The following is a 22820-nucleotide window of genomic DNA, read 5'->3' on the forward strand; positions in this document are numbered from 1 at the left end:
GGCATGGCGACTGTACCTACCTAAGGTTTACAGATGTGTGGACCATGCTAGGTAGTTACTTATAGGGACTATAAGTTAGGACAAAGATAGATATAACTCCGTAATAGATGTATACAGTCTAAGGAAAAAACGTGCCTCGAAAATCAAGAAAATTTTATTCTCGTTCAGAGGGCGCTACTAGCTTTGGCTTACTGTCGTATAGATGGCGTTGACGGTTTCGTTTGTTATTTAACAATTTTAACGCATATCAGTGAAAGAACATGGGTCAAAATCATAAAAATAATTAATGCAAATAAAAAAAATCATTTATCCATATTTAAATACATTTTATCGTATTTTTATAAATATTTATTTTTAGTTTTAAAGTGTGTCGACAGATGGCAGTGAATTTACTGGGGTTACAAAATTTACTATGACAGTACCGCTCTAGTATAAGTTACTCTATGGTTAGGATATTTAGTTTTTTCGATTCCTTTTAATCATAATTTTACAATAAGACTACATTTTATATGTAATTATTTCTTTTTTAGAAATTTAAAAATCATTTGTTAAATTTTTAAGGTTTAAAAAACAGTTAATATAACTCGATGAAATCAATAAAAATCATGTTTTCACATCAAACTTTATTCAATTTACAACGTTCCATATAGATTTTACCTTTTAGACGCCAATATCAACTAAAGTCGTTATTTTTAACCAACTTTGAAAGAAAATGTTTTTCTATGGAAAAACCGTAGATCGTGATAATTTTTCAATGTTTTGACATGGTGTGGCGTCAAAAGATAATAAAAACAGTGACGGAAGTTTTCAGTACATTGTTAACTTAAAAAAAGGTCCATATATGACTGGACTGAGCTTTCAGTAATATGTGTGTCAGATGTGTCAACATCTGACACGCATATTACTGAAAGCTATCTTCTCCATAAATGTGTTATTTTCTATAAAAAGGGACCTTATTGTCGATGGCGCTTACGCCATTATTAACGATGCTCCGATATAAATACAATGGCGCGCGACGCTGTGCGGCGTAAGCGCCATCGACAATAAGGTCCCTTTTTATAGAAAATGCCCCAAATATACCCCACGCGTAGTTCTGAATATAACCCCAATACATACTTATACATACTCGTAATATCCCGCTATAAAAAAAAAGTTGTACAGTCGCCATCAGATATATCGGAGCGGCCGAGGTGCTCAGAAATATCTGAACACGCACTCTAACGCCTTGACAATAAACGAGTGTTCAGATATTTGTGAGCACCTTGGCCGTTCCGATATATCTGATGGCGACTATACCTAATTGGACAATAAAAGTTGACTGACTGCACAAAAAAATCCAGGTATTATATTGATACGTACATAGTTACTGGATGACAATAGATTATCTTATTCGAGTAACCTTCAGCACTAAACGTAGCATAATACCTTAATATGTAATTTTTTTTATTAGCCTACTTTGGTGTCCCACTGCTGGGCAAAGGCCTCCCCTCGTTTTCTCCACTCGACCCTGTCATCGGCATTTTCCCACCATTTGGGGTAGAATGCGTCCAAGTCGTCCCGCCATCTCCTTTTTGGTCTGCCTGAACCCCGGCCTGCACCGTCTATGGTGCTCCGTGGGTCCCACTCAGTAAAATATGTAAATGTCATATAAAAATAAAACATTCGAAAATTAGAGCAATTAATGGTGTAAAATGGTCTGCGGAAGCAGATTTATTAGGTTCATGAAAAAAAAACATGGAACATTTTTACCTTACACAAAGATAAATAATAAATAGGTATATCTCATGATGCCTTTATTCCATAACATAACTAAATCAAATAATATTATTATGTAGTTGCATAGAAAGCAGTCATTCGTCTCAAGAACATTAAAATAATAACTGTGGAAGAATAATGGTGTGGTGGTCCCACACAGACTGATACATAACGTAATAATTATAACAATATAGTTTGACAGCTCAGCGGTGACAGCATGGTTGCATTTTTATCGCCTGTCGCTTTCGCACTTACATACTTGTTAGAACGTGACAGGCGATAAAAATGCGACCGTGCTTAAAAATTAAAACCGGCCAAGTGCGAGTCGTACTCGCGTTCCAGGGGTTCCGTACATTACACAATTTAAACAATGTATTTTTTATGTGAAACGTGAGTGAAATGTCTTTAAAAAACCCGTAGGGGTCGGATCAAAAACTAAGTAATTAAGTCCGACTCACGCTTAACTGCAATTTCTAATAGGTTTTCCTGTAATCTATAGGTAAAGATCTATTTTGTGTATTTTTTCAAAATTTTAGAACCAGTAGTTTCGGAGATAAAGGGGGGGGGGGGGGGTTGGTCATTTTTTGCCTATTTTCTTAAATAACTTCTAAATTGTTTATCTTAAAATTATAAAAAATATATATTTGAGATTCTCACAATGAGCTCTTTCATTTGATATATAACATGGTATAGTTTGAAAATTTTAATTTTTTAATTTTCTCATTTACCCCCCAAAAGTGGCCCCCATGTTTAAAATTAATTTGTTTACGTTACATGTCCGTCTTTGGGTCACAAACTTACAAATGTGTACCAAATTTCAACTTAATTGGTCCAGTAGTTTCGGAGAAAATAGGCTGTGACAGACGGACAGACAGACAGACATACAGACAGACAGACGCACGAGTGATCCTATAAGGGTTCCGTTTTTTCCTTTTGAGGTAAGAAACCCTAAAAAAAAACATTTATTTCAGAAAACATAGGTTGCATAATATGGTTAGTAACTCTTTACTTAAGAACTATGTTAGAATATTTGTAAAAGAAAAGGAAACACTATGATAGCGTAATAAAACACTATGACTAATGACTATCATATTTCATCTTTCATACGATGTTATGCAACGTTATATAACAGCGCAGGTAACAGCCAGTGTGAGACCACCATAACCTAAGGCCCAAGGTCCAATAGTAATAGTAAAGCCCGACCAGAAATATATGATCATTGTCAAGAGTATTAGAGTATAAATTAAAAGGTAACTATCTGTCTCTGTAAACTGTTAAAGTAGGTTACTCCGTAAACGTAATTTAGTTTATTAAAGTCCCGCCGTGTGGCGCCTCTATCAATGCGAAACCGACAATGATGTCTTACGTGTTATAAGTGAAATTAAAACAAAGTATGAAAAGAATTCTCATAGTTTAATTGATAATAGCCTGGCCCCAATAAAGAGGGCGCTGTTTATTCTCATGTATGTGGTGATAGTTCAGTTTAGTATGAAAAATTTAGTTCCAATGAAATTCCACAACATGGCGCGTGATCATATATTCCAGCCGGGTTAGCACATGATTGGCGCGACAGTATCTCGCCGCGACATAGACTACTCGTCCCCCTTTAATTCATAAAGTTAGCAAAAGACGGGTAGTCTATCTCGCAGCGAGATACTGTCGCGTCAATCATGTGCTCGGCCTACTGGTCAGGCTTTACCTCTTCAGTTCGATTAATTTAAACCCTATTCAATTGGAACAGTCTCTTTTGCTTTGTTTTGTTAAATTTTTCAACAATGCAAAATAAACTCTATTTCCTAAACTATAGGTTCAAATTTCAATGTCAAATTTTGGATTTTTCGCTTGTATGGCTGGTCCTTAGGAGGATAACTAATCTTAACCTTTTGAACGTTAATAACACCTAAAGTCGTCGTCACTAGTCGTGCCCACAGCGCCATGGACAACTATAGGTGTTATGGCGGACGCTGTCTAAGCAGTCAAAGTAACCCACTTTCGAGTAAGGTTTACAATATTAGCTCCCTAATCAAAGCTCGGTACCGGTTTTTTCTTCATACAAAAAATACCGGTATTATTACGTTCTTTTCCGTTCTTTCGTTTATTATTTAATTTTTAATAAGACAATCTAATAAATACGAAGTTGTTACCTAAATACATGATTCAGTCCTACGTAAAGAGCATAAAATAATTAAAAATATTGGGCTATTTCGGGTTTTACAAAAAAAACCGGTTCCGAGCCTTGGCTTCCTTGCGCCCGGGACCTTGGCGTTTGAGTGATGTTTGTGTTTATGACATAAAGCGTTCAAAGGGTCAAAGATCTATTCTAAATTCTTAAAACAAGGTTTGCAAGGTTTTAGGTTTTATAACTTTACAAATTGACAGAACAACTATGTTTCGTTTCTAACATTCGCACCAACTTTTGTGATTATAATTAAAAGTAGAATTATAATTACATTTTAACTTTGGCATCTCAAGAAAATTGTGACGTTCTCAAGCAGAAGGTACCACATTGTCGCTTGCCATAAGGACGCTCTGACATGTTATTCATATAAAGATACGAGTAAATTTCATCCTTAGGTATTGTATGCGACAATTTGGTACCTTTTGCTCGAGAACGTTACAAATAATATTTTTTTAAGTTAAATAACTCCTCCAGAGCCCCAACAGTATTAATTTGGCAAGTAACAAGTGTTAAAATAGGTTTATGCGAAAAATTTCACTTTTAACACACTGAAAGAATACTTTACGCACTCAAATAGGGAATATTACGCGAAACTCTGCGTAGGGAGCGCCACTACCACAATCTGAAGGTCTATCGCGAAACAGGAAAATCGAATTTCGTTCTAACATCTGTCACTTGCATATTCGAGCGATAAAGAGGCAGATAGCGAAATTTCGGATTTGCGTTTCCCGGTAGGTCCTCTGTAAACCTTCTACAAACAGCCTTGATGCATCAATTTCATATCTTATTATCTCTGCGGAAATACCGCGGGCGACCGTTCATTCCACAGTTTAGCTGTGCGACACAGACTTATCATTAAGCTGAACGCTAGTGCTATCAGCACCATCTAGTCTGTCTGTATTTAAACAATTTGAATGTTCTAACGGATGGGTCTCTAGAGGATACTCGTAACATACACTGTATACGTACAGGGTGTGGTCTACCCGTAAGCCACCTCCTCTTCCATGATGGTCTCCCAGGAGTCATTGGTGTCGGTCTCCCATGAGTCCTCCTCCTCCTCGCCATCCTCATAGTACGCCAGCTGAAAGAATGCCGACAAAAAGTATAGCCGTTTTTGTGGGATCAGTGTTGGCCGAACTTTAATTGCAATTAACCATTTATAACCAGTACAAATTGAACCGTAAACCGTAACGGACGGTTACAGTTTACGCTTCAATTTGTACTGGTTAATGGTTAATTGCATTAACGTTTCGGCCAACACTGGGTGGGATAGACAAAGTGTAAATAACTTTACAGAAAAACTGACTTTAAAAAGTATAAAATAAAATTGTGTCCCCTAGCAACTGACATGTTTGAAGTCATGTATGGGTATACTTGGTATAATGAAGAAAATACAAAAATCGCTATAGGTACGTATGCCTATAAAAAATAAAGAGTTTCCACGATTCCTCGCTCGTGGGTCCCATTATGAGAACTGGTTTTGACAGAAATGAGACCAACTTGGAACTATACACGGTGGCTAAAAAATAATCGCATTCCCGTTGCCAGGGAGGTTTTGGGCAACTTTTACTATGGGACCAACCCCGAAATCGCGAAAAAAACATTTGGCTGTTTCATACATTTTGGCTGGTCCACTTCCTATAATTTTGGTGTGGTTGGTCTGATAGTAAACATTGCTCAGTATAATCCCAAAACCTCCCTAGCAACGGGAATGCACTTATTTTTTAGCCACCCTGTATCCTTTTAAAGAAAATATAAATTTTAAAATTATTTCAGAAATAACGGAGTTCTGAGGTAACATACATACAAAAAAATATACGGTCGAATTGATAACACCCTTCTTTTTTTTGTCGCACCGCCGCCGAGCCGCTTAGCAGTAGTGTAGGTGTCTTACCTCGTGTTCGCGGAGGCTGTGCACGGTCTGGACTCGATTCGGGAACATCCAGGGCCCAGCACCGCCGCCGAGCCGCTCAGTAGTGTAGGTATCTCGTGGTCTCGGAGGCTGTGCAAGGTCTGGACTCGAACCGGGAATATCCAGGACCCAGCACCGCCGCCGAGCCGCTCAGCAGTAGTGTAGGTGTCTTACCTCGTGGTCGCGGAGGCTGTGCACAGTCTGGACTCGATTCGGGAACATCCAGGGCCCAGCACCGCCGCCGAGCCGCTCAGTAGTTTAGGTGTCTCGTGGTCTCGGAGGCTGTGCACGGTCTGGACTCGAACCGGGAATATCCAGGACCCAGCACCGCCGCCGAGCCGCTCAGCAGTAGTGTAGGTGTCTTACCTCGTGGTCGCGGAGGCTGTGCACAGTCTGGACTCGATTCGGGAACATCCAGGGCCCAGCACCGCCGCCGAGCCGCTCAGTAGTTTAGGTGTCTCGTGGTCTCGGAGGCTGTGCACGGTCTGGACTCGAACCGGGAATATCCAGGACCCAGCACCGCCGCCGAGCCGCTCAGCAGTAGTGTAGGTGTCTTACCTCGTGGTCGCGGAGGCTGTGCACGGTCCGGACTCGAACCTGGAACATCCAGGCGCGGCCCAGCACCGCCGCTGAGCCGCTCAGCAGCAGCGGCATGCTGAAGCGGCACTTCCACGCCAGACCCATCAGAAACATGAATAACGACTTCCGGTTTGTAGTCATGCTCGCATTATCTGGAATTAAAATGAAATATGGTCAATAATTTCATTTTTGATGCAAGCTTTTATCCCCCTGTTCTTTTCTTGTATTTAAAGCGCGCTCCAGACTACGCGGCGCGAAGCCGCGAACGCGATTGTAGTCGATTTCGCTGATAAGCGAACTACACTCCACACTTCGCTTCGCGCCGTGATTTGCGCATGAGTGTGGAGGGCCCTTAACACTCAGTGATCTGTACCCCTAGTCAGTGTGGGGACACTCATCCTTTCGGGCAAACTCGGCTCCGTTCGGCTCAGCATTGCTCCGAGTTATTAGGGTTGGTACAACTTGACGTCCCTTTGCGTGCACGACCACTATTAAAATTAGCTTCCATCGTTTACATTACATTATTATTCACATTCACTATAGGTATTTAATACTTACCAAAATACCTATACTAACAGAGTTGGGCAAAAATTATCTATTTACGAATAACCGGGAAGTTAAATAAATCATCTTTTATTTGAAATAACTAAATAATCCGTCATTTGTTATTTTGAATTTATCTAGATCAGTTTCATTTTTTTTATCTAGATAAATTAGTTGGGATTTTAAATAAAAGATGAATGTCAGTAGTACAGTGTCAGTGTGACGGTTTGACCCGACGTGACATTCTATAAATTTATTTTTATAAGCTTACTTCAATAACAAACGAGGCCAGTTATCTTCATCCAGATAATTTATCTAAATAAAAAAGTTGTCAATGCACTATTTGTGATTGAATTTATCTTCGAATAAATTTATTTGAAATAATTATCTAGATAACACCCAACTCTGTATACTAATAATTTATCATTCCTACGTATAATTTACACTAAACTTGTACTGCAGCACTGCACTTACACTTGCTCGTGTTCAAATGTCAAATTTTATGTGTTTTAGGTAACCAATGGTTAAGGCAGTGGATGTTTAAGCGAGACGACGCTATGCGCGTATTATAGCGACATCCCGCTCCCACATCGAAGCGATGTGAGAATCGCATCCAGTGTCATAACCGCCTAAGATAGTTCACTAGAATAATCTTTGTACTGTTTGTATTTAAATGTATATTGCAATTCGTACCTTATTCACATGATTTAAAGACCAAAATAGTTTACCGCTAAATACAATGTTTGTAAGTATGACGCCATTCTATGCATCAGCGTTCATACACTAAATTATCAATACATTTTGAACCTTACATCTTTAGTTATAAGGTTCTATATGACTATTGCAGTTAAGACGTTTTTGTTAAAATGTGGATTTAGTTAGATAATGTTGACTAAATGACACAATAATATGGTTTACTTGAGACAGACGGTGTAAAGCAAATTAGGTTGGCGTCATTCTGATAATAATAAGTAATCCTTGTTTTTTTATCCTAATAAGTTTTTGGCAAAAATTTCATTTTTGGTACAAGCTTTTATCGCTGACTGTACTTTTCTTTCCACGGGCAACTAATACTCATCGAGACAATTCTAAAAACCCCAAACACAATTAGGTTGCGTTGTTTTATCACAGAGTTCCTATTACCATCTCATCATCATCAGATCAGCTCGATGGTACCATAATATTGCATTGTCACCAGACTTACATATGTATGTGAATTTTCAGCTTTATCGGAAACCGGGAAGTGGGGCAAATTTAACTTGCAAGATTTGACCCTTACAAACATGTTACATACATATTACATACATACTTACATAGGTACATTGCAAGTTAAATAAAAGCTTGTATAAAAAGCTTGTAAGGGCGTGTTCATGGAGCGCGAAAATGGCCCCATGCTCAACCGTTGGCAGGGGCTGCATGCACTCGCCGTCTAGTTTTTAGTTTTAGTTTTTATGCGCTACTAACACTAGTAATAAGATTGAAATGTTTGCTATAATGGACCTTTTAGTCTGCAATAAATGATTTTTTTTAAGACAGTTCGAATGCCCCACTTTGTCTAATCCATCTGTCACTTTACACTAAAATTGGTAGAGTCAGAAGGCAGCGGCATGTTAAGCCCAGACGGTTCAGGTGTTATTTTAAATGTCAAACTTCTATGAAATTATGAATCGCTGCAAACTTAGCTTGGTCTGACTACAGAAGGATGATTGCGTAGGAAATTTATCAATCCAACTGCTATTATCAACTGGTATCTGTGGTTTAACCTTTTGGACGTCAATGACGGATATATTCGGCACCGCAGGTCAAACGCCAGACGGATTAATCGGTCAAAGACTACAGAGCAACATAGGCCTACGTGCATGTGCATAAAGTTCAATTTCAGTTTTGACACTTCGGTGACGTGGCGTCCGAGTGACAGCTTTTGTGTTTGACACGGCGTCGAAAAGGTTAAAAACAGGCCCTACCGCGAAAAGCGCAATTTCGCTATCTCGCTCTTGCATACCTATAACGATAGAGGCAGGTTATTTTATTTATCGTATGGCATTACAGTTACTGGATTTAAATTAAATACTAATCTAAAGATTGAGGTTTGCACTCTTCAAATACTCGATGGCCCTTTCACTGAGGTTCGCGAGGTCTTCAATCCGTCCCTTGAATTTGGTGAGAGGGCATTCCAGAACAATGTGTTCGACCGTCTGCTCGGGGTCACCACACATGCACTGAGGGGAGTCACACCACACTACATTTTAATGGTAGGAACTTGGCATTATTCGCTCTATCTGACAGTTGACAGCTGTCAAGTATAAAGATATCGCCCCATGAATGTTCACGTTTTTTCCACGCCGTGCGTTGTCGTCGCTGGTATTTCGCACAATGGTATATAGCCAATAAGGAACAGCCTGTATAAGATTTCCCGCTGTAGTTACCTCAAGTCGGTTTCGTTATCCCTGATCTAGTGTCTGTCAATGTTAAATTTAGATTATTCTCCTATTTACCTGGGTGGATCTCCATTTTTAGTACAACATTCGTTCCATTCTCAAATATTCCATACCTTTGCCACTTTAATCATTCTTTCGCTAATTTGTATGAAGGATTCTCTAGGAAGTGACCCCTTTTCATTGCTAGTAAAAGTAAATACCGTTAAAAAAAAATTAAGGCTGGGACTGGGAGTCGAACCCTGGACTGGTGGGCCATATAGTTCCAAGATTTAACGATGTGTCCTTGTTTTTTTATATTAAAATTTTTCAATATACCTATAATTATTTGTCTTTCAAAAGATTATATAACTAGGATAGCTCAATTCTTACACATACCATTTTGAACCTTAACCTTTTCGACGCCGTGTCAAACACAAAAGCTGTCACTCGGACGCCATATCACCGATGTGTCAAAACTGATATTGAACTTTATGCATATGCACGTGACTTACGTGACGTAAGTCTATGTTGTTCTGTGGTCTGTGACGGATTAATCCGTCTTCGGCGTTGGACCTACGGTGCGGATATATCCGTCGTTGGCGTCATAAAGCATAAGGTTCAAAACAACAATGGGTAAGAGATACAAAAACAAATACAGATAGAGAGAGTCAGAGATAAAAAGTATATGAATGTAACTCATATAAAACAAAATGGAAGTTAGGGCACAAAAACACCAGTTCGATTCAAGCATTTATTATATGAATTGCATTCATAAAATACACTTAAGGTTACATGAAAACGACAATTTCATTAAATTTTGTATAACCTTGGCATGTTTCGAGAAAATATTAAAAGGTCCCAAGGAATTGCAACTCTTTTCCAACTAGCATAAGAATCAAATTAGCTAGAGGTAGACCAAGCTAAGCTGGCAGCGATATTGATAGCTCAGACGCTGCAAGTGTTATTTCAAACGTCAAACTTCTATGAGATTATGACGTTTAACCTTTTGGACGCCAACGACGGATATATCGGCACCGTAGGTCCAACGCCAAAGACTGATTAATCCGTCACAGACCACATAGCAACATAGACCTACGTGCATGTGCATAAAGTTCAATTTCAGTTTTGACACTTCGGTGACGTGGCGTCCGAGTGACAGATTTTGTGTTTGACACGGCGTCGAAAAGGTTAAATAACAATTGCACCGTCTGGGCAGTTGAGACCTTTTTTTTTAAATAAAATTCCTGAGGCATTATAATTTATAACTATGATATGGAATGTGTCATTAAGTATTACACCAAAATATCTGAATAGGCTTATACACTAACCGATTTAAATATATGCTGACTTTTTTTTTAAATGGAAATTAGTGAAGCTAACTGTCATTCATTAATTTGATCATTAACTATGTGCTGTGCTGCTTACATAATAAGTAATGCAATTAAAATGTAGCAGGCTTTATAAACTAATTAATTTTATTAATGGCTAAAATTGCCGCTTTTTCGGAAAAATAAAATATCTTTTTTTGTGCAAAAATAATGAAAAAAAATATTGACATTTGACTTAACATACCACTGAATGTAAATGAAAATTGATTTTAAGTACATTTGATTTAACAAAAACTATATAAAACAATTTAAGTCGGTTAGCCTATAGTATTTTACAGACATACACAATATTGTCATAGATACCCTATTTATTACCTAAGTGTTATAGAACCAGAGTTTAACAAAATAAAATTCTAATGTAACATGAATAAATTTAACAAAAAAAAGATTTTTTATTAAGTGTAGCTGCCATAACCATTTTGAAAACTTAACTAATATCTATTTAAGTATATGCGTTGTTTTTCTCACTAAAACATTTGATTTACAATAAATATTGAATTTACTAACAATAAAATATTTACCTCACAAGTAAAAATGATTTTGCAGTACAAAATGTTTTATTGACCGTATAGGTACTTACCTAGGTGTGATCAAAAATTAGAAATTACATAAAGAAAGCAAAGAAAATATTGAATAGTTAAAAATATTATAGATTGTTATTTGGCAGCTACATAATACATATAATAAACTCTCAAACTAGGAACTAGAGATATCACTTACATGGTACATACTAAGTCAGATCTAATAAGATATGTAGTTAGATAGGACAATCTAAATGTTAGCGAATGATTAGTAAGAAAGCTACATATCACTAGAGAGCTGAAGAAAATCTCGTGTATTCTGCCAAAAGTGCCACTTTTGAATGTGAATTGACCCTTTTACAAACAATGTCAAAGATATTCGCACTTAAACTATTGTGAGACATATTTCAAAATATCTGCGGACTGCCCCGCGCCCCCCGCCCCCGCCCCATCAGCGCGTGCGCAACGAGCGACCAAGCGGGCGGCGCGGGCAGTGCACGACGTACAACCGCCGCGGACACTCGTGCCTGAGGATGGATTCCCAAAGAATCCGAAACATGTCGCCAAAAGCGACTAAAAATAATAGTGAGTAAAAACCGTACTGATAAATATTTTTTTAATGTTAAAGATATGTTTACACTTTTGCATCTTACTCCTTTCTAAACAGCGATGTAAACATACTTTTGATGTATGTACAATGGACAAAGTGGCAACTTTTGCAGAAAAATTAGAATATTGAGAAGGAGTTCTAAGTATAGCCTTACGTTTAATTTTGCTTGGCAATATTTGGCTAATGCTTTTGATGAAGGTACATTGAAATAGAAAAAGTTGTTACATACAGTGAATAAATAACTATACTTTTAGGTACACATTTAGGTAACAATGGTGACCATAAACAAAGTTTAATCTTCTTAAAATGGCACTGATTTTGACTGTTACAAAGAACTCCAGCTAAATATTTTGTAATTTAAAGTAACCATTAAGATTACTCATCATCAAAGTAATCAACATGTTCGCCCGGAGCGAACTTGCCCGCTTGGAGCACACGCACACATTTCTTAGCCGTCATCTCTGGCTTCAAAAGCGTACCCTGATTCTTGAATGTGGTGAACACATCTCTGAGATTCTCATTCACCGTTTCTGCTAACACGTAATCAATCATAGCTGTTTCTACCGGGCCAGGGGAGTAGTTCAAAATTCTAATACGCTTCTTTTCTTCTGCAAGTACTTTAAAATACATTTCCCGAGCTGCTTTTCCACTGCAGTAATATGCCATGCCGCTCATTGGCTTGATAGCACACAGAGATGTAATGTTCACAACAACCACCCTATCTTCGACTTCTTCAAAAATCTTCAGAAATTGGGTGTTCATAGCAATCACCTTAAAAACATTAAGGTCATAATAGTCTCTTAGTTCTTCCATATTCTCCATGCGGAAAGTCTCCACAGCTAGGTTTCCAAGTGACCCGACATTATGGAAAATCAGACTGGTGTTGAAGTCAGTCACCTTCCGTCCTGCTAGCGAATTGTTCAGAACAGCTTTCATTTCATCATTGGATGCTTTCGACAAGTCTATGGAGTTAAATATAACCTTTACCTTGTCAGATTCGCACAGGCTTGCTGTTACGGCCAGTTCCGCTTTGTTACGTGCCAGCAGCAGCATCAGAGAATTCGGACCAAGGAGTTTTGATATCTCTACAGCAATAGCTCGACCGATGCCCTGGGAAGCTCCACTCAGCACGCAGTATGTGGGCCCGGAAAGGTCAATGTTGTTCGAAGATGATGAAGCCATGATTACTTACAGTTTTGGTTTACTGGGGTTCTTCTTCTTCAATGAGCTGGTCTTCCTCAGTGTCGCCGATAACGGGGTCCAAGTCGCAGCCCTCTCGCATCAACCGGTCGATGCAGTCCGCTCGATAAGCCGCCAAATTCTCCACAACCTTGTTCTTAGCTCGAATCGACTTCAATTTACGCTCTGAAAACGTTCAAATTCTCTCGTTATAACAATCTGGAGCAGCGCTGCAGGCAAAGTGAAGTATAGAGCGGCAAAAACTACTAAAATCGCAGCCGTAGTCAACGGTGTCCAATGACGGAATGTAATCCGAAACCCTGTTGCAATTTAATGTGCATATTGTTACAACTCTGTGGTGTAATCAATCAGAACCAGTTCCAAAACTATTAAAAACAAATGACTATAATTAATTACTTATAAATACCTAAGAGAGCCAAGTATTCGGCCGAATCCGATAATTTTCCCGAGTCGTGCGCGGGCGTGAAATCGTCTTCAAATTTAGGCGAAACTACAGTTTCTTCGGCAATTTCGCTGCCCCAAGGATCCATCAATCTCTGTAACAAAGTAATAAACGTTTCTAGATCCGCTTCAGCGATAAGCAAAACTTTTTTGTGGCGTGATAGTGGAAATATGATTCAAGGCCGATTGAGACACCTACATTCACTAACTAAGAAATAAACAACATGACGAGACGTTATATCTCTTATTAGTCTGTGACGTTATGTATAGACAACTTACTTGAACGTGGGCCTAAAGCCGAATGTTTAACTCTTAATAAAGATATGGGATCTGATTACATTTATTACACAGAAAAAATTGAATTATGGAATGTAAAAGAAAACGAATGGAACTTGACATTGACGTTTTTTTTTTATTTGATAAAGATGAGATACTTGAGATAGATTAAACAACAATCCATAGACATAGATGATAGAATCCTATAGACAGATTGTTGCCCACCATAAGCCATACTATAGTTTGTCAAAGGACTGTCCATTTCAAACATAGCAGAGAGAATCATACTTTTACATCTTTGTCTTACACTAGGACTAGAACCCTGTAGAAAAGGATGAGTATAGTTTTTTTTCCTTATTTACTGCCAATTTGGTTTGACCAACTGTATAATAAATTAACGGCAAGAAACAAAAAAATGGACTGTGAAAGATTGAAGAAGAAATTTCTGGAATATCCAACATAACAAAATAAAATTGAAAAATAAATTTATTCCACCTGGCAACATTACACGTTCGGTTTGAAGAAAATTTCGCTAATGATTGTTGTAACAATGGATATTTAAATTGTACTTTAAGTAGACGGAATAAAGTATATTGTTGAAGAAGCAATGAATGAAATTAGTGTTTATTTCGTGACTAGCATTAAAATAGCGCGGGGAATACAAATTAATTTTTAGTTGAATTTATATTTTGTCAAGGGACCGTCTCATTTCGGGCGTAGACGGAGAGCATACGGAGAGTCATATTGTCTTTTTCTTGCATTGGTGCTGGCGCCCAGAAGAATGGGATGAGTGTAGTTTTGTTGTTCTTATTTACTGACAAGATTTGCTTGACCAACTATATCTATAAATTATTATGATCAAGGATCAAGCATACTGGACAAAAATAAGAGCTTGGTAAAAGGTATCGTATTCACAACACGCGATTACTTTTGTTAATGAGTGAATGAGACAACAATCCGCAATTACTTTCGTTTTTTTGTTTTTCGTTCACTAAATCGAACTGAGTAAAATGTCAAACGGATGTAATATAATACAGGTGAATACAGGTGATACAGCCAAATGGGGTTGGCCGGTCGAAATAATTAGCAGATGGCGCCAGCATAGCTTGCCCTGTCAGTCTATGGACAGTATAGAAAGGACGACAATCTCTTATGGCAGAACTATTGCAAAAGTGACCAGCTTTCAGCTGTAAATAAGTTCCTAATCTCTCCGGTGGCGCTAGTTAGGCTCTAGGACATGAGTATAACATAAACCATATAAGGCAACAAATAACCCGACCAAATTACGTAGGTTGTTTTTGGTAGTATTTCGGTGTATGGTGGCGCCGCCTAATTACTGTTTTTTGGTGGACACTTTTCATTACATAGAGATTTGGCTCCTTTATATAGTCTCATTAGCGAACTAGACTCCACACTCGCGTTCGCGGCTTCGCGCCGTGATTCGCGCATGAGTGTGGAGGGCCCTATAGAAAAAGGTGCAAGCTACGAGCAAAGAGTAGTATAATATATAGGAGAAAGAGAGCCCTCTCGTGGAACTTTTTTGTATCCATTTTGAAGCGCCATCTGTAAATCTGAACAACAAGCATTAACGTCAATATTCATACCTACAGGGCCTGTTTACATATTGATTAATGTTTAGTACGACTTCATACATTTGTTACAAATGTATAAACTCACACTAAACACTAATCAATATGTAAACAGGGTCATATATCTATAATTTGTTATATCGAGTTTGCTTTTCTAGTACCCATTAATCAACAACTTTATTATAATATTTGCTTGATGTAAGATATATTGGCAAGCACATATTGTAAAGACATACAGGAAAAGTAAGTACAATACAATGTTATACAAAGCATGATTTTAACAAGAAAATTATAATAAAGTAGCTCGTTAAATGCTGGATAAAATTAAATAATAAGGTGAGTATAAATTGGAAAGAAAAGATAGTTGATATTTCATAATTTAAAATTCAAAAGTTTATTACACAAGTCGATATAACATTTACATGAAGAAAACATCGTCACATTTACAAATACAGGAGCAAAAAGTTTACTACACATGTCGATATAACATTTACATGAGGAAAACATCGCAACATATACAAATACAGGAGGCAATATCTACCTCATGCATGGGTAAACATAACTTTACTTAACCTGCCTAGTTTCCCACTCATCTACTCAAAGGTTATTTGGAAGAGACCCCTTATAGGGATAAATTCGCCTTTGTACTTCCATTACTTTATGTTTATCAAAAAATGTTCCTAGTTAAACTTCTTATACCTACACAGTTTACACAATAAATATTTCTGATAAAGTATTTTTGTAAACCTGTGTTGTGTACAATAAATTGATTGCTACTGTGTGTGTGGTGGACTTGGTCACTTTTTCTTCAGTGTATGATATCTATTTCAGTTTATAAAAAACATATACTTTATACCACAATAAACGTATCACACGATAGCAATTGGAAGAGACCGGGGAATTAGCGTCATGGCTCTTAGAGGGAAAGATATTATGTAATAAGAAAAAACCGATTAAATAAAGACTTTTTTATATGTACATACACAACAATCCATGGAGCCTAGGCTTTCGTTAAAATTTACAATATAAAGCTAATAAGAACAGGTGAAGGCCTACCAATTAGCGTTGGGAGCTTACTATCACACCATGGCAATTAGAAGAGATCTGGCAATTAGCGTCGTGGCTCTTAGAGATAATGATATTGATTTAAACTTTCACGATTTTTACTCATTATTATTTACAACGACGGGACTTAATCGCGTAAAATAAGTATTAAATAATAAGTATTTTACGCGATTAAGTCCCGTCGTTGTAAATAATAATAATGATATTATTTAATAAATAAATAAAAACGATTAAATAAAGATATTTTTATGTACATTTTCAAGCTTAGCAAGCTTTCAGTAGGTAAATAATTTATTACAAGTACACCATTTGTCTATAACAGATTTTCTCTTTTTTGCTGAACGTCCATGCATTTTAGTATGAAACAATTTATAAGAAAATCAAATAACCTAAGCCAAAGCAGACATTAAAAATGTACAGATGGACATAAATTTATATTAAACATATTAGTTTTTTTTTATCAAAATAAATATCTGCCAACTTGTATTTATACTAAACGTTACAATACAGTCTGTACAATATAAAAATGAAGCAAGGAAATTAAATTCGATTCGTCACTAATACATTCAATTTGGAGATATTAAAGGTCCCTAATGTCAAAAAAACAATATTTATTTTGATGAAAATAAAAGACACGAATTCCATATAACTTTGGATATGCACATCCGACCAAAATGACATTTTAACATAACGGTAATAAATAGTGAATTATCTATCTAACAAAATGTAAACACATTGTGAGGTGTATGAGGAATGTTATGAAATTGAAGGAAGCGAAAGAGGTATGTCAGGATCGTAGCAAGTGGAAATCCGTGGTCTCTGCCTACCCCTCCGGGAAATAGGCGTGATTATATGTATGTATGTATGTATGTATATCAGTAGATACAACTTTTTGCCTATAATTTTAGTAACAATACGTTTTGGTTCTGATATGTTAAGTGTGCATCACGAAATGGACCCAACTCAGCGTAATGCTAGATATAAAGCCAGCGCTGGTCTTCCGTGCGGTCCTTGAAGTGAGAAAGGCTTAGGCACATGTTAAAATGAAATTATTAGCAAAGTGCAGTCGGTGGAGGGAGAACACACATAATATTATGGAATGTCCCATATGAATTCTAGCAGCATCAGTTTGATAATTTCACTCCCGTAGAGAAGCCCACAAAATAAGGACAGCAGCACCCGTCGTGCACCTAGCCTAGCGAATATGAAATATGTAAGTAATTGTTTTGCGTCAGGAGACTAAGCTAACAGTCTTATAAACGAATGCTACGGAATACACAACTAATACGTGTCCAATAAGTCAAAATTGTACCATATTACAGAGACGCATAGTCTTTACGGTTAATGCATGAAGTTTGGAGATGTGAAGTGTCCTTCCTCATCATCTTCCGTGCGTTATCCCGGCATTTTGCCACGACTCATGGGAGCCTGGGATCCGCTTGACAAGTAATCCTAAGAATCGGAATCACTAGTTTTTACGAAAGCGACTGCCATCTGATTGGTTATTTTGTGTTTAATTCCTTCGAATATAATTGTGTTTATGCCACTGTGGTAAGTTTAAGTTCGCCTAATAATCTTTTCACCGCTTTGCCAGGTGGAAGTGAAAAATATTCACACAACAGCCTGTATTAGCACTTCGGACTCTATTTGTAAAGCGAGAATGCCATAATTTTTTTCTTTTAGTGAATAGCGTCGTCCTTTAGGGTGCTTCGTTGATTGTTATTGCATTTTCACTAAAAGCTGAGCTGGTTTCGTCATGTGCTGCACAATGTCATACTGTCTGGAACGCGGCAGTGCTTGTATGAAAGTCCCCTTTTGGGCAAACGGTTATCTTCCATTTGAAGTTGTTTTACCTTAAGCTGAACCTCACGTTTCTTCGAACCTGAAAGAAAACAAAATTATAATATTATACGTATAATTTTTAATAAATTTTGGTTTTAGTCTGTCACTATAATTTTAAGTTTTTTATGTCACCAAATTTATTGTTGATACAACTTTTTATCATCAACTGTATTTTTATTTCTACAATAGGCTAAGATGTCAAATTTTTATTTATGGTATCAATCGATCAGGTTTGTTTTTAGGATGGGATGAGATCCATTGCAAAAGACAAAAGTCAGAAATGATAGTCAAAGTCCGACGTCAACTACTGATGTGGAACACATACGGGCAGAAACAATGCCTCTAACGGGAGCACACGCTCACACGCAACTAGCATACAGGGTTAAGCATTCCCTAAGTAAGGCTACAGACGAAAATCGCTAGTAGGCTATATAAACGCCCCATTGTAAAACTGTATCCTCGTCTATCATTCCAAAACTTAATCTTCTTGAGCGGTTGTTCAATATTCTTGCGGTATGCGGCCGGAGCGATAATATAAGTATATCAACTTTAGCGGGCTACAATTGCTATTCAATATTGTCCTGTCTCGTTGGTCAGTAGTCCTAGTAGTAGTACCTTCGAGTTTTTATGTAAAAGAGGTTATGCCGAAAAGGAATTTGGCGCAGCGGCGCATAATGCAGAGGTGGTGGCATTATAATCACACACCAGGAATACTAATCCACACCTTTTTGTAAAACAAAATATAACTAAATGTCAAAACTAAATGTAACTAAATATAACTAAATGTTATTATATATCTTGTTATAATAATTGGTGACGTTATAAATATTTACCTTCATCTAATGTCTTTCTTTTCGAACGACTCATCACACTATAATTATGTTCTGCAAATACAGAAGAATCTGCAGTACATATGTTGTTGATGATGGTAGGCACCTCAGACTGTTGTATAGCGGGCGTAACTAGAAGAAAACAATACAAATAAATCTACATAATCATTGTTTAGGTAAGTACTTCCGAAAATAGGAGACCTAACAATTTCACCACTATTTCATAACTATCGAGACCTTAGAAAAATATTTAGTATTCATGTTTCTCACATGTATTTTAATAAAAAAATAAATTAATGGTAATTTATTCCCTTTTTGATCCAGAATCAAAATACAGAAAAGAAAATACAGCTTTTTATCGCTAAGAGCCCTATATCACATTGGCGATTTACGAAACTCACCGAGACTCAATTAGGTTGTGTTGTTTTATCGCAGAGTTCTTATGGCCACTTCCTATGTCCATCATCAGATAAGCTCGATGGAACCATAATATGTACTGTATTGTCACCCAACTTACATAATAAGTAAGTGAACTTTTAGCTCAACCTAATAATGAGAAGTTGGTCTAGGCTTGTAAGATTTGACCCGAACATGCGTACAATATATACGTACATACAAATATTGCTAGAAAAATAAAAGCTTGTAATAAAAACCGGTCAAGAGCAGATTGAGCCATGCTCAGTGTAGGGCTCCGTAGTTACCATTCTGTCGAAGAGAAGACCTATCCAATAAGTCCAATAACACGTTGGATGTTGTACAGGTTAACATAGGGTTGAAGCGAAAAAATACGTGTGGGGGAGGTACGCTAAAATAGTTATTTACGATACAAGTGCGGAAAAGAGAAAATTCGTACAACGTTTTACAGTACATATGGCCCTTTAAACTTTCGACATATGGACGAAAAGTGCTCTTTACGCACTAGTGCGAGAAAGTAGCACCATATGTACTGTAAAATATTTTTTCACCTCAGCAGCTCGAACAAGCCTACTTTCGTCACTCCCTGGAGTGAGGAAAGTGCGACTTTCCTCACTCCAGGGAGTGAAACAATGTAGCTTTTTAATTTAGTGAAGGCCATGAACATCATACTACGCTACGGTACGGTACGGTACGGTACGGTACGGTACAAATAACTATTTCTAGTCTTTATTCTACCATTTGTCGGCATCATTGTTTTTTATATATCCATATCAAATTGCAGCTTTCTAGTACTAAGGCACATGGCACACTGCGTCCGATTCCGACGTGCAAGCGGAATGTCGCTATAATACGCGCATAGCGTTTTATCGCTAAAATACCGGAGCGATGTGCGAATCGGATGCCTTTCGATCATGTAACAAAGCTACGGACGGACAGACATACAGACAGGCATGTAGACGGACATGGCGAAACTACAAAATAAAAGCTTCCTCGGTATGTAGTTGACTACTACTACTCATGCTCTTCAATCCTATATCACTTCACTTGACATAATAGAAACCATCAAATACCTGGCATAGAAGCAGCAGAATGAAAGATGTGCTGATAGTCAATTCTAGGAGCAAATGTTGAGCGCTGGCAGTGCCTGGTGCCTGAAAGTATTATAAAGCTTATATTTATAAAAAAGAAAACTCCAACGTAATGCTACGACTTATGACATAAAGGGTCAAACTCTTCAGTAGACTTAGAGGTGTCATTCATAATTCTAAACTATATGTACCTACTTCGTATTTTTTACATTAGAAAATTTAGAAAGAAGGTAAGCGATTTTGAAGTGTCTTTTTATTAAAAACACTCTTGAAAAATAAGTCACAGCAAATATATAACAATTATAAATCATAATCATGCAATGAACCTGCTTTCTGTAGGTACCTAGTAACTAACACAGTACGTCAGTATAAATCCAATGCGTTTATGTATTGCCTGCGTATATTATTTTTAACTGTCCATAGCACGCAAGCGTAGGATTGAGACTAAATTATATTGCCGTCCCTCTACCAGATAAATTAAAAATATAAAACAAATCAAGGACTACCTGCAGGGCTTAAACTTTTTAGCTTCATACAGAATTTCACCTAAATCAGTTGAATCGGTTCAGTTGTTTAGCCGTGAAAATGATAAAGAGTCAGACAGAAATATTTTCACGTTTATAAGCCACCTCTCAACTGCCTAGCCTCTCGGATCATGAATCGTCAAGCCCCAACCTCAAAACACCACCCTCTACCGTCTTCAGTCTTCACTTCTCACACCTACCCCTCACCTCTTAGTCTCTTTAGTCATTTCCAGTACTACCTACATTGTAAATCATAATACACTCAATCATAATATACCCAATAATAGAAAAGTTCCACTATATAGTCCGTGGTCTACATCAACAGGTCCACCCCCTAACATTAGTAGTTTTCCGGATTAAATGCTTGAGTTACTTTATAAGACACCGAAATCACCATATACGTGCCTTAAAAAACTGGACAAGTGCAAGTCGGACTCGCCCACCGAGGGTTCCGTACTTTTTAGTATTGGTTGTTATAGCGAACATCATCTATCATCTGTGAAAATTTCAACTGTCTAGCTATCACGGTTGATGAGATACAGCCTGGTGACAGACAGACGGACAGCGGAGTCTTAGTAATAGGGTCCCGTTTTTACCCTTTTGGTACGGAACCCTAAAAATCAAGGAGTTCCCTCAATTCCTCATGGATAACATATATGTATTTCAACATTACTATCATCAGATCCAAAAAATATATTATGCGACCACTATGGAGGTAACGTCTTTCAAATTAAAAAAAATAATTGTTCAAATCGAACCACAGTGCACAGGAAGGTGTCGGAGTAATCGCTGAACATACTGCATATTATAAAATAACATTATTATTAAAAAATCATCATCATCAGATTCACTTCATCAAATTGATGGTTTTCGAGAGAAAATGTTCGAGTTGCTTAAGAAAACACCCAACTCACTATACATGTAATGTACCTTTAAAAATCGACCAAGTGCGAGTCGGGCTCGCGCACGAAGAGTTCCGTACCATTACGCAAAAAAATCACGTTTGTTGTATGGGAGCCCCACTTAAATATTTATTTTATTCTGTTTCGAGTGGGCCCTCCACACTCATGCGCGAATCACGGCGGAGTATTTGTTATTATAGCGGCAACAGAAATACATCATCTGTGAAAATTTCAACTGTCTAGCTATCACGGTTCGTGAGATACAGCCTGGTGACAGACGGACAGACAGACAGACAGATAGACAGCAGACAGAGTCTTAGTAATAGGGTCCCGTTTTTACCCTTTGGGTACGTAATCCTAAAAATTGAGGACCTCCTTTCAAACTAAAAAATAATTACTCAAATCAGTCAAATCGGATCACGGGTGTCGGAGTTATCGGCGAACATACATAAAAAAACTGGCCAAGTGCAAGTCGGGCTCGCGCACGAAGGGTTCCGTACCATTACGCAAAAAAACGGCAAAAAAATCGCGTTTGTTGAATAGGAGCCCCACTTAAATATTTATTTTATTCTGTTTTTAGTATTTGATGATAAAGCGGCAACAGAAATATATCATTTGTGAAAATTTCTAATGTCTAAGCACTCACGGTTCATGAGATATAGCCTGGTGACAGACAGACGAACAGACGGACAGAGGAGTCTTAGTAAAGTCCTAAAAATAAGTTGGGCCAAGCCATGCTTTA

The 22820-nt window shown here is 37.5% G+C and overlaps 4 protein-coding genes across 4 annotated transcripts in view; all 4 read right to left on the minus strand.

Annotated features, from left to right (window-relative positions):
• LOC134746477 (sterol carrier protein 2-like) overlaps window positions 1–22820 on the minus strand; it is a 187382-nt gene that overhangs the window by 40270 nt on the left and 124292 nt on the right. The gene's annotated exons all lie outside the window — the stretch shown is intronic.
• LOC134746424 (uncharacterized) lies at window positions 1779–6582 on the minus strand. The gene is made up of 2 exons (XM_063680791.1): window positions 6405–6582; window positions 1779–5015 (listed from the first exon to the last, which is right to left on the minus strand). Exons 1-2 carry the CDS (start codon window positions 6564–6566, stop codon window positions 4914–4916), a joined length of 264 nt encoding a protein of 87 aa, XP_063536861.1. The 5' UTR covers window positions 6567–6582; the 3' UTR covers window positions 1779–4913.
• Window positions 10123–13086, minus strand: LOC134746425 (sepiapterin reductase). Its single transcript, XM_063680792.1, has one exon. It carries the CDS (start codon window positions 13084–13086, stop codon window positions 12280–12282), a length of 807 nt encoding a protein of 268 aa, XP_063536862.1. The 3' UTR covers window positions 10123–12279.
• LOC134746426 (uncharacterized) lies at window positions 13073–13975 on the minus strand. Its single transcript, XM_063680793.1, has 3 exons — window positions 13825–13975; window positions 13511–13640; window positions 13073–13269 (listed from the first exon to the last, which is right to left on the minus strand). The coding sequence occupies exons 2-3, from the start codon at window positions 13632–13634 to the stop codon at window positions 13106–13108; spliced, it is 288 nt and encodes a 95-aa protein (XP_063536863.1). The 5' UTR covers window positions 13635–13640; window positions 13825–13975; the 3' UTR covers window positions 13073–13105.

Source organism: Cydia strobilella, chromosome 13 (genome assembly GCF_947568885.1).
Source record: "Cydia strobilella chromosome 13, ilCydStro3.1, whole genome shotgun sequence".
NCBI classification, from domain to species: domain Eukaryota; kingdom Metazoa; phylum Arthropoda; class Insecta; order Lepidoptera; family Tortricidae; genus Cydia; species Cydia strobilella.